The sequence below is a fragment of the Indicator indicator genome, chromosome 17, assembly GCF_027791375.1.
Source record: "Indicator indicator isolate 239-I01 chromosome 17, UM_Iind_1.1, whole genome shotgun sequence".
Lineage (NCBI taxonomy): Eukaryota > Metazoa > Chordata > Aves > Piciformes > Indicatoridae > Indicator > Indicator indicator.
In genome coordinates, this window is record NC_072026.1 from 14478072 (window position 1) to 14491949 (window position 13878).

The following is a 13878-nucleotide window of genomic DNA, read 5'->3' on the forward strand; positions in this document are numbered from 1 at the left end:
TAAATTATATATACAATAAATATTAAAACCTGTTTCAAGAACCAAAAGTCAGTGTGCTGCTTAATGAGAAATTGAGACTAAAGGCTTTTAACTCTCTGAATGTTGTAGTGCTTTGCACTAATTTGTGCTTGGACAATGAAGAAATAGGCTGAGCTTTTTTTAGATTCTTTGTTATAACAGAATACTGCAGAAATTCAAGTCATTAAATAAAGGTAGCTCAAAATAGTGAGCCAAATTCATTGAAACCTAAATGCAAGTTTTATTTTTCTACCTTGGTCTGCTTTTACAAAACCTAAATGGACATGACTGTCCTTTTAAGAGGATTTGGATTCAGTCCTGTACTAGGGAGAAAAGTGCTTTCATGTAAAATATGTAATCATGTTTCTCATTATCAAGAAAAAGGGGAAAATCTAATTTTGACAACTTTAACTAGGAAAAAAATGCCTGTGACTCAGTAATTTGACCTGTTTTACAAGAGACGTTACAATATGATGTGCATCTGGAAAGAACACTCAGTACTGCGCTGAGGGATTGTTCAGAGGGAACAGTATGTGGCAAAGGTTTCACTCTAAAACCTGAACTTTATTGTCAGGTGTAGGTGGTGGCAATGAAGGTGGAAGAGGCAAAGCTGGAGCTAAACTATTCCAGGATTTCCAGATGTTGAGCAGAATCTGGACTCACCCTTGGTGTTTGCAGCTGGACTATATTAGCAAAGAAAATAAGGTAAATTAGATATATCAAAATACTCTCTATTGAGAACTTTCCAAATAAGCTTTGCCAAATGGTAGGTAAAGTTTCGTCAAATTAATGGAAATCTTTGTTGCTGTGGGATAATTTTGCTGCTGGTTTTGTCATATTTTTGTTTCTGGCTATGTTGTCATTCTTAAAACATTTTGCCAACCCTTTGTAGAACTTACTATTGTTTAAATGAAGAAGAAGCAGATGGCTAAAGGTTTAATCAAAACTTCTGGATGAACAGACTTAATGAAATTTCTGTTTTTTCTCTTTTGAGGGCTATTTTGATGAAGACAGTCTGGATGAGTTCATAGCTTCAGATTCTGAGGAAGCATCAATGAGCTTAAGTTCTGATGATTATACCAAGTAATTGAGGTTTATTTCTTGTTGGTTTTGGATTTATTTCCCTAATTTAGAGCTTCTATAAGTGTGTGGGTTTGGGGTGTGGGTTTTTTTTGTTTTGTTTTTTTTTTTATATTGTATACGTTTGTTAGAATATGTTCTCTGGCAGTAGAATTTATGAAGAATAATGGGCTGTATGATGTTATCTTTCTAGGAAAAAAAAATCCAAGGGGAAAAAAGTGAAGAAAGATTGTAGCTCAAGTGGAAGTGGCAGTGATAATGATGTTGAAGTCATTAAAGTGTGGAATTCAAGGTCTCGTGGAGGTGGAGAAGGAAATGTAGAAGATCTTGGAAATAACCCTTCATCTGTGACAAAATCAGATGAAGGTGAGTATAGTGAACAAGCAAATAAAATACAAAACAGCTTCAGTTTGCAAAAGGTGATTTGAGAGTCTGTCAGGAATTCAGCTTTGTATCAAAACGGAAAATAAGGTCCTTAATTTCCTGAGTGCTTCTATGCTTACAGCTCCCACTACTTCTGATATACTCATCCTGGTACAGCAAGGGACATCAATGTAGAACTCCATGTTCTTGTGGCAGAGGAGCTGCACAGTTAATATTTTCGAATCATAAGTACAAAGTGATACAAAGTAAAAGTATTGGTGAAAGATTAATGGGAAGGTGAGGAAATACATGTGTCGTTTGTTGCCGTGTCTGGAATTTGAAATGAATATTGAGCAAGCAGAGAGAATAAAGCAGGAATACAAGACCTTAAGAGATCGTTACACAGATTGCTTATATCTATACATTTCAGGTTTGGATTTTCCTTTAATAACCTAGCTTTTGTCTTACCTAGTATCATAGAGCTGGTTTTCTGACTGTATAATTTGTTGTGTGTTTAATCACTTCCCCTAAATACATGATTTTTAGGAGACTGTTAAAGTGTGAATATTTTTTTGTGAGAGGTCCCCATCCCAATGACAAGGGGGAAGAGTGTGTGTAAAATACCTGCAGAAGCAGATTAAAAGGATTAAAGTACTCACTTGCATTATAGGCAGGATCCTTCCGTCTCTGGATCCCTTAAATACTTCTCTCTCTCATACATCCTTTCTTCAGTTTAATGTAGCTACAGGATTTGTAAGCCATCATTTACTGCTGCACCAGGGGAGGTTTGTGAGCAGACTTTCTATCTCCCTGCAGGTGGCAGAGGCCCTTCTGCAAAGTTTAGGGATGAAAACAGAGATAGGTTTTTCACACAACGCATTAGGTCTCTTTGGTTATTCAAAATAATTTTCTCTATGGAGAACTTATTTTCAATGGCTGTAACATTTATGGATGAGTTTTCAAAGATGCATGCTCGTTGGAAACAAAGCTGGTATTAAGTAGCCATGGGGAAGAAGATGGAGATGGTAGAAATATTTGTCCAAATATCCTGCAGCACAAAAAGGGGATTTGTGCCTCTTATTGATGACTTGTGCTATCGATAACTGCTAATCTCGTAAGAGCTAATAGAGCAAGCAGTGTTTTTAATTGGCCTATTTAACTCTTTTTATGCCTGTTAAGCCTAATAATGAGAAAAAAATTCTGTAGTTGACATTTCAAAATATCTAAATACAGACCATGTCTTCATCTGGGTTGTTTTTTGTTTTGTTTTTTAATCTTGGTTATTGTTGCTTTTTTATAGGTAGAGCTACATCCTCATCTAATCCTGGTAGCCCAGCACCAGATTGGTACAAAGATTTTGTCACTGATGCAGATGCTGAAGTGTTGGAACATTCGGGGAAAATGGTGCTTCTCTTCGAAATACTTAGAATGGCAGAGGAGCTTGGAGACAAAGTGTAAGAAATATTTCTAATGACCTTTATACATCTGACAGTCTGACAGTGTTCTTCATTCTGTCCTCATAATGCTGTAGCTCAGTTTTCTGAAGCAAATAAACGTGCTGCATTCATTTCTGTCAGTGAGTTTTCTCTTTCTTGCATGTACTCCACCAAAATCTGGAAAGGCTGTTTTGTCTCAGAAGTACTATCAGAGTGGAAAGGGAAGAAAAAGAAAGCAAAACAAGAATTAAAATAACTTCAGAGGTGAATTTTATGTTTCCCTATTTCTGTTTTCAGCCTAGTGTTTAGCCAGTCTCTAATATCTCTGGATTTGATAGAAGATTTTCTGGAGCTGGCCAACAGGGAGAAAACTGACAAAGATAAGCCTCCTATTTATAAAGGTGAGTGTTAGCTTGAACAATTGTAGAGCTAATAACTCTTCTACAAGTCTCTGCTCAGTCCAAAGGGAATAGATTCAAAGTCATTATTTTGATTAGAATTATTGTAGGCTCTGTACTATTCCTGAAGTTGGCAGAATTATTGGTGTCCTCTGCGGTGTTTTCTGCTATCCCACTATGGGCTTTTGCTTCTGATTTTATTCTGTACCTTCCATTCTTGATATGGCCTGAGCAGATGAAATGTTCATCTGAAAGGAGAGAAGGCATTTTGTTAAACTCTGTACCAAAATAATGTTACATGCTGATGCATGGCAAATCCTGATCCTTCCTACTGGGAGAGACTTAATGAAAGAGAATTAGACTGCTTTAAAACAGGCTGTAAAGCATGCAAAATGTGAATTTAGGCTTTATATGTACTGCAGTAGATTGCTTTATGGATTTCAGAAAGGAGAGAAATACTGAAGTAATTATTGTGGTGATGTTCAAATGGCAAGGAATTTCTCACTAGCCATGTCCTCTGTTACTCTCTGAAATCCTCCCAGAGCTCCCAATGATGCAGTTGATCTGTATGTGAAGTTTCACTTCCTAATACATGGTGATTGAGACTTTCTTTTGAATCTGCCATTTCTTTCACATATTTTGAGGTGTAAACATGTTCAACAGTTACATAAGAGAATGTGGCTTAGTGATACCAACACTGTGGTTAGATGATCTCCAATCTCTCGCTCACAGATTTACTGTTTCTGGTTGTTGCCTCCTTAGCTTCTGAACATGTGTCATCTTCAGATGTTGTCTGTATTGTGTGGCGTTGGTGCCTTTAGCCTGAGATAACGTTTTGAAGGGTGGGGTTCCTTTGGTAAGCAATTAGAGTATCATACGAAGATTCACCATATAGAGGCCTTCCTGATGTATAACTCAACCTGTTTTCATAGTTGATTGTACTGAGCAATGCTGTCTCCTGAAATTGCAGTTTTCTCCTTAATTGGTGGCACAGTGTGATTCCTTCTGTGTACATAAAACTTGATGGAAAAAAAAAAGTGAAAGGTTACTTGTGAATTGGGGAGACAAGAACGATCTCCCGTTAGTGGTAATTATTTTTTTTTCCCTCTCACCTGATAAGAACTAGCCACAGGGTAATTAAATCAAAAGAGTTTTTTCTGTATTTCAGTTGCAAAATGGTTAGAGCTTGACTTTTAAAATCTCCTTTGGAGTATTTACTTATGAATGCTGTCTGTATGAGGCAGATTTACTGACCCTAGCTCTTGCAACATTAAACTACACAGATCAAGTAGAAAAATATGATAGTCCTATAACGCCTAAATACTAGATTTAGTTACTTTTAAAAATAAACTTTGGCTCCAAGTTAAGGTACTAACAAATTGTATAATATTAAAAATGCATATATGCGATTAGAAATAGTGAAAAATGAGGGGAACTACCCCAAAAAAGCTCAGATATTTTTAAATATTTCAAGTAAAATTTGACCTTGGCATACAATTAGATTAGTAATTTGTGTCTTTAAATTCCAATCTCTATAAAATTGCTTTGAGGGGTTTTATTTCATATCAAATAACGGATCTTTTTGTAAAAAAAAAAAAAGGGGGGGGGGGCAAAATCTTAAGGAAATGGGCAGTGATAGGTCCTAGATAAAGTGCAAGGTAACATGGCATTGACAGCATATATTTTATTCTGTTTTTTAATTATTTTATACAAAAGTACTCTCCATAGGTCCCTTCCAACCTCTACCATTCTGTGATTCTGTTTGTAGAAGCTGTTGCAGGCTTGTGGGTGATCTTTGTCATCACAAATGCAATTGCTGTTATTTTGTTGTGTTGTATATTTGATAGTTTGCTCTAAGTGCACTACATAATTTTCCAAGCGTTGCTATATTGAGCTGTGTACATCCAGCGTTATCAGCCTGGTTGCTTAGGCAATCAGCATTTTAACAATCTGTTACATTTATAGGTGAAGGAAAATGGTTCCGAAACATCGATTATTATCGCTTAGATGGTTCAACTACAGCTCAGTCAAGAAAGAAATGGGCTGAAGAATTTAATGATGAAACTAACGTGAGGTGAGATCTCCTCTGATACATACACTTGGTTTTCCTCCTCCTCTTTCTGTTGTTCCATGTTTCTTTGTTACAGGGTCACAGGATGTTAGGGGTTGGAAGGGACCTCTGGAGATCTGAGCCCAACCCCCCTGCCAGAGCAGGACCATAGAATCTAGCACAGGTCATACAGGAATGCATCCAGATGGGTCTCGAAAATCTCCAGAGAGGGATACTCCATAACCAATCTGGGCAGCCTGTTCCAGTGCTCTGTGACCCTCTCAGTGAAGAAATTCCTCCTCATGTTGATGTGGAACCTCCTGTGCTGTAGTTTATATCCATTGTCCCTTGTCTTGTCACAGGGTGCAACTCAGCAGAGCCTGTCCCCTCCCTCTTGGCACCCAGCCCTCAGATATTTATAAACATTTATTAAATCCATTCTCAGTCTTTTCTGCTCCAGTCTAAAAAGCCCCAGGGCTCTCAGCCTCTCCTCATAAGGCAGTGCTCCAGTCCCTTAATCATCCTGGTAGCTCTCCGTTGGACTCCCTCCAGCAGATCCCTGTCCCTCTTGGTCTGGGTTGCCCAAAACTGGATGTAGTATTCCAGGTGAGGTCTCACCAGGGCAGAGTAGAGGGGAAGGAGAACCTTCCTCAATCTGCTGGGCACACTCCTCTTAATGCACCCCAAGATTCCATTGGCCCTTTTGGCCCCAAGGGCTCATAGCTGAGCCATGAATAACTTGGTATCCACCAGGACTCCTAGGTCCTTCTCCATGAGGCTGCTCTCCAATTACTTGCATTAGCTTAATGACTGACCTCTTAAGGCTGGGCAAATAAACACCACACGTGCAGAACATAAACAAAAAATGTGCAACAGCAAGAGGTTACTGGTTTCCTGAGGTTACTGAGCAGGTATTGATCAATCACTGATCAATACTTGCTCGGTGTTTCCTTGCTGTTTTCATTCTTTAGATTGTAAGCAATTTGGATCAATTGCAATTACTTAAAAGGCTTTAAGGACCTAGGAAGGTCAGAGCCCTGTGTGGGGTTTGGCCAGGAGAAGGCAGTCACTTGGCTGGCCAGAACCACGTAGCTCTCTTAGCTGTCTCCAGAATTGTCTCCTCCATCCATCCACTGTTCATACAAGATGGCGCTTTTGAACTATTGGGTAGATAGGCAGATACAAACGTTTGCAAGTTGACATGTTAAGAAATTTACCTTCCTAGATTTTTTTTTTTTAATAAAATACATAGTTCTGTTGCAATCACTTGTACAGAAAACAAACAAACAAACAAAACAAACACAAACAAACAAAAACCCACAAACAAAATCCACAAGCCCCCACAAAAAACCCAGAGTGAACTAGACAAATAGTTTATTCTGTCAGGTATCTGTCAAGAGCTCATTTTAAGTTGAACCTGAGAGAAATGGTGTTCAGAAAAAGCAGATGCATCAAAAAGTCATTCTAGAGTTATCCTGAAAGCTTGCTAGCCAGGAAACAGCTTTAAGAGCATGGGATATGCCTGTTTAAAATTATGGTTTAATTTGATATAACTAATTTTATTTGAGTTTGAAAATGTAAACCCAAAGATTTTTCCTTAGCCAACACTTCTTGTTAACAGTTGGTTTGCAGAAGGCCCTGATCTGTGATTCTGGGAGCATATGTTTTGCTGAAAGTGTTGTCCTTGTAAAATCTGCATCTGTTTTATGCTTAATACAGTATTTTAATGAAGTTCTGAGTTATTTCAGTGTATGAACAACTCCTTAGTAACACAGCAACATGAGAACAGTGATGATTTTTTTTTTTTCCAAAACAGTAAAATTTTGCAACTTTTCTCTGTTCCAGAGGCCGCTTGTTTATCATATCCACTAAAGCAGGTTCCCTTGGAATTAATCTTGTGGCTGCTAACAGAGTCATCATCTTTGATGCTTCTTGGAACCCATCATATGACATCCAGAGTATTTTCAGGGTTTACCGCTTTGGCCAGAATAAACCTGTGTTTGTGTACAGGTTTTTGGCTCAGGTAGGTTTCTGTCTGGTATTTTTGTGATACGTTCTGGTCCTGCAGTCCAGTTCTTAAACTTGTGACTATTTGACCTTGTCTTGAAGTCTGTAGTGATCCACATTGATTCAGTTATCTTCCATTCCTCACCTGATAGCAGTTACTTGACTACAGAAAAAGCTCGTGGCAGAAAGATTGGCAAATTAAATAACAGTTGAAATTATTTCTTGTTAAGTCCACCTTGTCTGACACGTTGTCTAATATTAATTCTGAAATTCTAGCAGTGATTCACACATTCAGACTCAAAATAGTGTTCTCAGCTTTTTTAGTTTGCACACCACTAAGAATTCTTAGTTTAATGGGCTGTGGTTGTTAGGCAGTAAGCTTGCTCAGTTGTCTTCTAAAGACCTCTGGTCTGAGGGCCTTGGACAGTCCAACTGGAATGAAAACACAGGGAACTAAAGAATTCTTGATAAACAGGCATCCAGTCATCTGAAAACTTGTATCACACCCTGCAGATGTTAAAGATGTGTAATAACTCTTATGATCCACTGATCTATGCTTTTTTTTAAAGTGTAATTCTGTTAGTAAGCATCTTGCTTCATCTTCCAGCTCTTCGTGTGCTAGAGAGTAGACTGAAGACCTTTTCCCAGTAACAGTACTTTTGATCAAGTCATTATTCACTTGCCAGCTTAAATAGATTGTTTGTAACATGTTGCTGTCAGGCATGGGTTTTTTCTTCATACTTCAGTCTATTTTTGTAGTTTCCTATGTGCACTTTTGAACTGTTGCTATCCTTTTAGAATTAGGATGTTCAGTACAGGCTGTGCTGTTCTTGTACTTCTCATAGTCATCATCTTTTTTATTTACCTTTTTTTTTTAAGAAAAAGTAATTTTCCTTTTTTTCGTCAAGGATCTAATTTTTTTATACACAGCTGTGATGAATTAGACTTGATTACTTCTCTTCCCCTCTTCTCTCCACCCCAGGGATATGGTATCTGTTTTCCTTTGTACAGCAAAATAAGGTACATGCTGTGGTAATTGCCATTTTTTTGCTCATAATCCTACTTTGGAAAATTGAAACAAAAATTGGATCTTTTCAAAACACGATTGAAATAATACATTTCTTACTCTAGGCAATAGCTAGACGACATCTGTCACCTGCACGATTCGTATTACTATGTGTTTGCTTCCAGGAGGTGTGTTTTCTTTCTTTTTTTCAGCAAAGTGTTTTCTAAGATGGCAGTGGTTTGCTTTCACTGAGAGCTGCCTAAATCTATTTGTAATGGGTGCAGCATGTGTAGTAGAGGTTCAATTGTCACTTCTCTGTGTGGTGGTGATTTGTAGATCACCAGAGAAATGAAGAAAATACAGCACTGTCATGTTGTTATTATGACTATTTTATATCTATTTTTTTTTTTTCTTGCATGACAAGGAGGTCCAGAATTTGTATGCAATGATGTCTTGGGTTTTGTAGGGAACAATGGAAGATAAGATCTATGATCGTCAGGTTACCAAGCAGTCCTTGTCCTTCCGGGTTGTTGACCAGCAGCAAGTTGAACGTCACTTTACTATGAATGAACTTACAGAGCTCTACACTTTTGAGCCAGATCTGCTGGATGATCCTAATTCAGAGAAGAAAAAGAAGAGAGATACACCAATGTTGCCAAAAGTAAGTTGATGCACATCACTGGGAAACTGGATGCTATAAAAATGACTTGTAGCTCTTCAATGGCATGGGGTATTTGATCTTGGAAGGAGAAGGGTGCTGTGTTTTCACTTCAGAGCACTATTCTTCACTGTTGTTCACTGTGAATGGAGTTGAGTAGCAGCAAACGCAATAAAATATGTAATTATTATAACGGATGGTATAAAGAGCTAGATGAGTTTCCCTTCATTGTAACTGACAGCATAAGAAAAAGATCTTCAGTTAAAAGAGAAAAATTTAAAATCAGAAGAAACAACAATACTTTTTCACCGAATTTGACCAACTAGAAGTTTTACTGCAGGAAACTGGAACCCAGGATTCAAATTAACATCTAAGTGGGTGCTGCTGATTGCGGGTGTTACCTCAATTTGTGCTGACAGATCTGTGAGGTGATGCTGTGCTTCAAAGTCTGTTTTTTATCTACCTAGGTGAGACTTAAGAGTCAATTTATGCTGTCTTTTGCCAAGCCTTGTTGGTTTTTAGTTCCTTTTAAAACTGTTCTTGTAGGGACCATTAATAGAGGTAAGGAAAGGTTGCACTTACTTACTATATATATAAGTGAGGCAAATTGGACAAGCTAAAGTTTTGTCACCTATTTTTAGTGTTACCAATACTAGCAGAGAGCAGTGACATACAGACATTTACCCAACTTAGTGAGAATGCTGTTACTTGGGGATAATACAAAGTAGTGATGTCAGACCTTTTCCCAGCTTGGTGCTAAATAAACTTCTAATATCACAGTGGCTAGCTTTCATTGAGGCCTGCCTAAATCTATTTGTAATGGACATGGCATGTGTAGTAGTAGTTCTTCATCACTGTTCTGTCTAGTAGTAATTCACTGTCCTGTGTGATGCTTTGGAAGCTGAAAAATTTACTAACTGAAATTAAAAATAAACCCCAACTTTTGCTGCCATGCAGGAGTAAATATAACGGGAAAGAATAACTAGTTTGGTATGATTTTGTTCTTTTTTTTTTACCAAGTTAGTTCGTATTTAAGATTAGGTTAAGGTTTTGTACTTTGTCTTATGTTTATTCTTTTGTATGTGGTCTGCTAAAGATTAATTCATCGTTAAGCTGTTTTTCGATTATCTTTGCTTCTTACCAAGTGAACAGCTAATAAACGTGTGGCCTGGTTAACTGGTTACAGTTCCAAGTTACTGGAGTTTTATATCATTCTGCATTGTCAGGGTATGGGGAAGGAGGTTTTCCAGTTTGTAAATCTATTAATTGCCAAGCAAACCCAGTATGTTTTCCATTCTAGGCTATCTGTAGACCACTGTAGTGTAATAAATCATGGTCAGGCATCATACTGGCATTCTTAATAGCAAAGCCATTCTCTGAAACAGGCTCTTAGACCACCCACAGTGTCTGTGCAGCTGCCAGAAGGATTTAGGAAGTGTTAGCCCTCTAAGTGTTAGTCACTGTTACACATGCATTTTAAAACCCTTGAAAACAAATGTTAATGACTGTATCTAAGCTCTTTTTTATTCCAGTGTTTCTCACCATAAGCGGTAAATTGGAGATAACTGAAAATGCTGTTTTACTGTTTTTGTGCTATATTGTACATTTTTCTTTTCGTAAATTATTTTTTTTAACCTCATAAAAAAAGATCTTTCTTTAGGTTGTAATTAATAAGATTTACTTTGTTTTATGTTCTTAGATATTTTATGCCATATACATTTATGCTTCCACAAACTCATTGCTAGTGTATCACCATTTACTGCTGCTGATACTTATTTTTATGAAAATAAAAAATAGGTTGAAAACCTATGAAACACCTCATTGTGTTTACTCAAAGCATTGGTCCAGTGCAATAATTAATATTTTGAGAATTGTTTTCTTTTACAATAATTAATGAATGAAGTGTAATGTAAAGGAGAAAGTTCATAAACTCCAAACTTAAGTTTGTTACTTGATTTTGAGTATTAAACTCTATCCAACCACTCCTCCCAACCATCAGTGTAAGGTTTGTATAAGTTAATTTGAATACAGGCTTTTCACCAAGTCCCTGGCTGGAAATAGAGCAAATCTGTCTACTGGAATTCCACCACCCCCACCCCCCATTGTTTTAGTGAATGGATATTGAATGGCATTTTGTTGTTTTAGAGAACTGTCTCACTACATACTATGTGCAGGTTTCTAATTCCTTTTTTTTAATATGTTGGTTGAAAAGGCTGTAAATCAGGTTAAAATTTATTTTTATTTTAGCAGTTTATGCATTTATCTCTTGGAAACAAATAGCTTTAGCCTCACAGAATATGGGAAGCTACCATTAACCCTAAATACTCCTTCCCTTTCTTTGTCCCCCTGAATTAGTCTTAGTGTTGAGGAAGAACCATGTCAGATGCTGGGTTCCCTCAGGTCCTGCAGAAACCAGGCCTAGGAGCTGGAAGTGTAAAGTGTGGTAGGAGGTACAGAACTCCCAAGATGTGTTGGGTGGCAGAGCAGCATGTGGCATGTGTGGTGGCTGGTGTTTTCATAGGCACTTGGTATAGTTGTGGTATAAACTTATTCAAAACATTAGAGGAGGATGCAAAGTGTTTCTAGGAGTGTTAATAAAAATCAGTAGCTGTGACCATGTGAAATATGGCTTGTGATTTGGGCTTTGGGCAGGGAGCCTAAGGGGAGGAGTGAAGTCTGTTCTGTAAGGCCATCAGGTGTGCCTGGGTGGCGAGTTGTCAGGAAAGAATCCTGGGCGGTTCAGCCAAGGAAACATGCCAAGTGACTGTGTGCATTTAGAGTGACTTCTCTGCTGCCCTGGCATTATCCTGCCTGGCCTGGCTGAATAACATCAGGGTAGGAACTGTCACACAGGAATTGATACTGGAGAGCTCTCTTTCATTTGGTGCTTATGTTACTGTTTTGATGATCACAGTCTTGTTGGGTTTTGTTATTGTTGGCTTCATTTGCCTTCCCTGTGGAGTTCATCTGAGTGGGATACTATATTTTCATTTTATCCACTAATAGGTTCTTGCTTTACTCACAAAACTGAGCCTAGTCCAGGAGCTGCAGTGACTCTTTCCTTGATTCCTGTGATCTGTTTAATTGAGTTGTGGCTGGTGCCTTACTTAGAATATCATAAGGTTAACTTTTATGTTTTATTTCCTATTGTGTCTTTTTTCTCATCTATCCAAGTCTCTAAAACCCTACATAAACAATCCAAAGCAAGTCTTAGCTGTGGAAAAACCACAGTGGATGTTATTCTCTACCTTGTGCAGGGTTATTGATTCAGAAAGTTAACTGTTCCTTGTTCCAGTGTCATTTTAGCAAAGATACATAATTTATCTTTGTAATTACAAAACTCCTTAACAATTAAATGAATTTGACAACACAGTCAAAGCATTTTATTTTTTAAAGTTGATTAAAAACTATTGAAATGCTTATGAAAACATCTAATGGTAAATGTTTTTCAGATGTAAAATGGATTAGTTAGCATTTGAAAATTAAGATTTTCTTTAGGATTGTGTTGCATGATACTCTGCTGCTTGGTGGGAAGTTTAGCACACCCACTTGATTTCTGCAGCTCTGAGCTGGAAACAAAGGCTACTAAAATGTCACCTGTATTCCTCTTCTATCATTGAACTGTCTGACCCTTGCTTTACAAAGCCCAAGCTGCTCCTTTATAATTAACAGCAAAGCAAAACAGGCATTTAGGATAAAAGAAGGCTTTAGTTCTGCCTTTTCCAGGTTTTGTGTGTAATTGTGTCTCTTCAGGCCTCTTTCTCATCTTCAAAGCAGAGCCTGTTGAACAGTGCTATCACTGTAATTTTACTGTTGAGCAGACAGTAAGGTAAGGGATTACCTTTGTAATCCTTACAACCCATGAATAACCTAGAAGTGTTGAGTGGAGATGCTGGCTTGCTCTGAAAGAACAGATTCCTCAGAACATGGTGACAAAGAGGTGTAAAAATACGCATTTTAGAACTGACCCCTTCCATGCAGGCTTTTTAGAGGGGAGTTCTGACTAGGAATTAGGTGAAATGTTTTCCATCTCCAAGCATGTGTGGAAAAACTTGAAGGATGATAGGTTTTCTGTGGGATGTCTGCTAAGTCAGAGAACTTTCTGATGTCAAGGACACGCCACAGTAGGAAGGTTCTTTAGGTGTACAGCCAGGAATTGTGTTCGTTGAGGAGGAGCAATTCAGTACTGCCTGTTGAAGTTCTTGTAACTTAGTTTTAACACACTTTTCAACTTTTTGATGTCATTAGAAAAGGGGGGGGAGGCACCGTTAGTTCTTTAGTTTTTAATGGGCTAGGAGAATTGATTCTGTATGGTTTTAAAAGTCAGACGTAATGCCATTGGGTGAGTTTAGAAACACACATTACTTGATCTTGAAAATACATCCTTGAGAGTTTTGTTTTTGCAATAATCCAAGTTTAGGTCAAAAATCAGTTTTTTTAGAAAGTGTTGTTGAGAGATGTCAAATGTTGCTATTTTATATAAAAAGTCACATGGCAATTATGCAATATATAGTTTCCCTGGAAGTCTATCAAAGTTTCATGTCAAATTTTAATTTTAGCAGCAGTTGTCTGCCCTTTGCAGTCTGAACAAGACCTTCAAGTTGCTGAAGAGTGATGAGGAGTCAAGATGTATGGTTCATGGGGAAATGTGTGTTGCACTACAACCAAAACTTCATAGAACCATTCCCAGAAAGAGTTGTCAAGCCCTGGCCCAGGCTGCCCAGGGCAGTGGTAGAATCCCCATCACTGGAGGGATTTCAAAGCTGTGTAGATGCGGTGCTGAGGGACATGGTTTAGTGGTGACCTGGCAGTGCTGGATTAACTGTTGGACTTGATGACCTGAAAGGTCTCTTCCAACCAAA

At 37.9% G+C, this 13878-nt stretch overlaps 1 protein-coding gene across 1 annotated transcript in view; it reads left to right on the top strand.

The window, feature by feature from the left end:
- ATRX (ATRX chromatin remodeler) overlaps positions 1 to 13878 on the top strand; it is a 71058-nt gene that overhangs the window by 47209 nt on the left and 9971 nt on the right. Inside the window, exons 21-28 of the mRNA XM_054388738.1 lie at positions 593 to 723; positions 1013 to 1101; positions 1292 to 1464; positions 2762 to 2915; positions 3195 to 3298; positions 5261 to 5369; positions 7191 to 7368; positions 8825 to 9019. Coding sequence (XP_054244713.1) covers positions 593 to 723; positions 1013 to 1101; positions 1292 to 1464; positions 2762 to 2915; positions 3195 to 3298; positions 5261 to 5369; positions 7191 to 7368; positions 8825 to 9019 — 1133 coding nt within the window. The remainder of the gene's footprint in view (positions 1 to 592; positions 724 to 1012; positions 1102 to 1291; positions 1465 to 2761; positions 2916 to 3194; positions 3299 to 5260; positions 5370 to 7190; positions 7369 to 8824; positions 9020 to 13878) is intronic.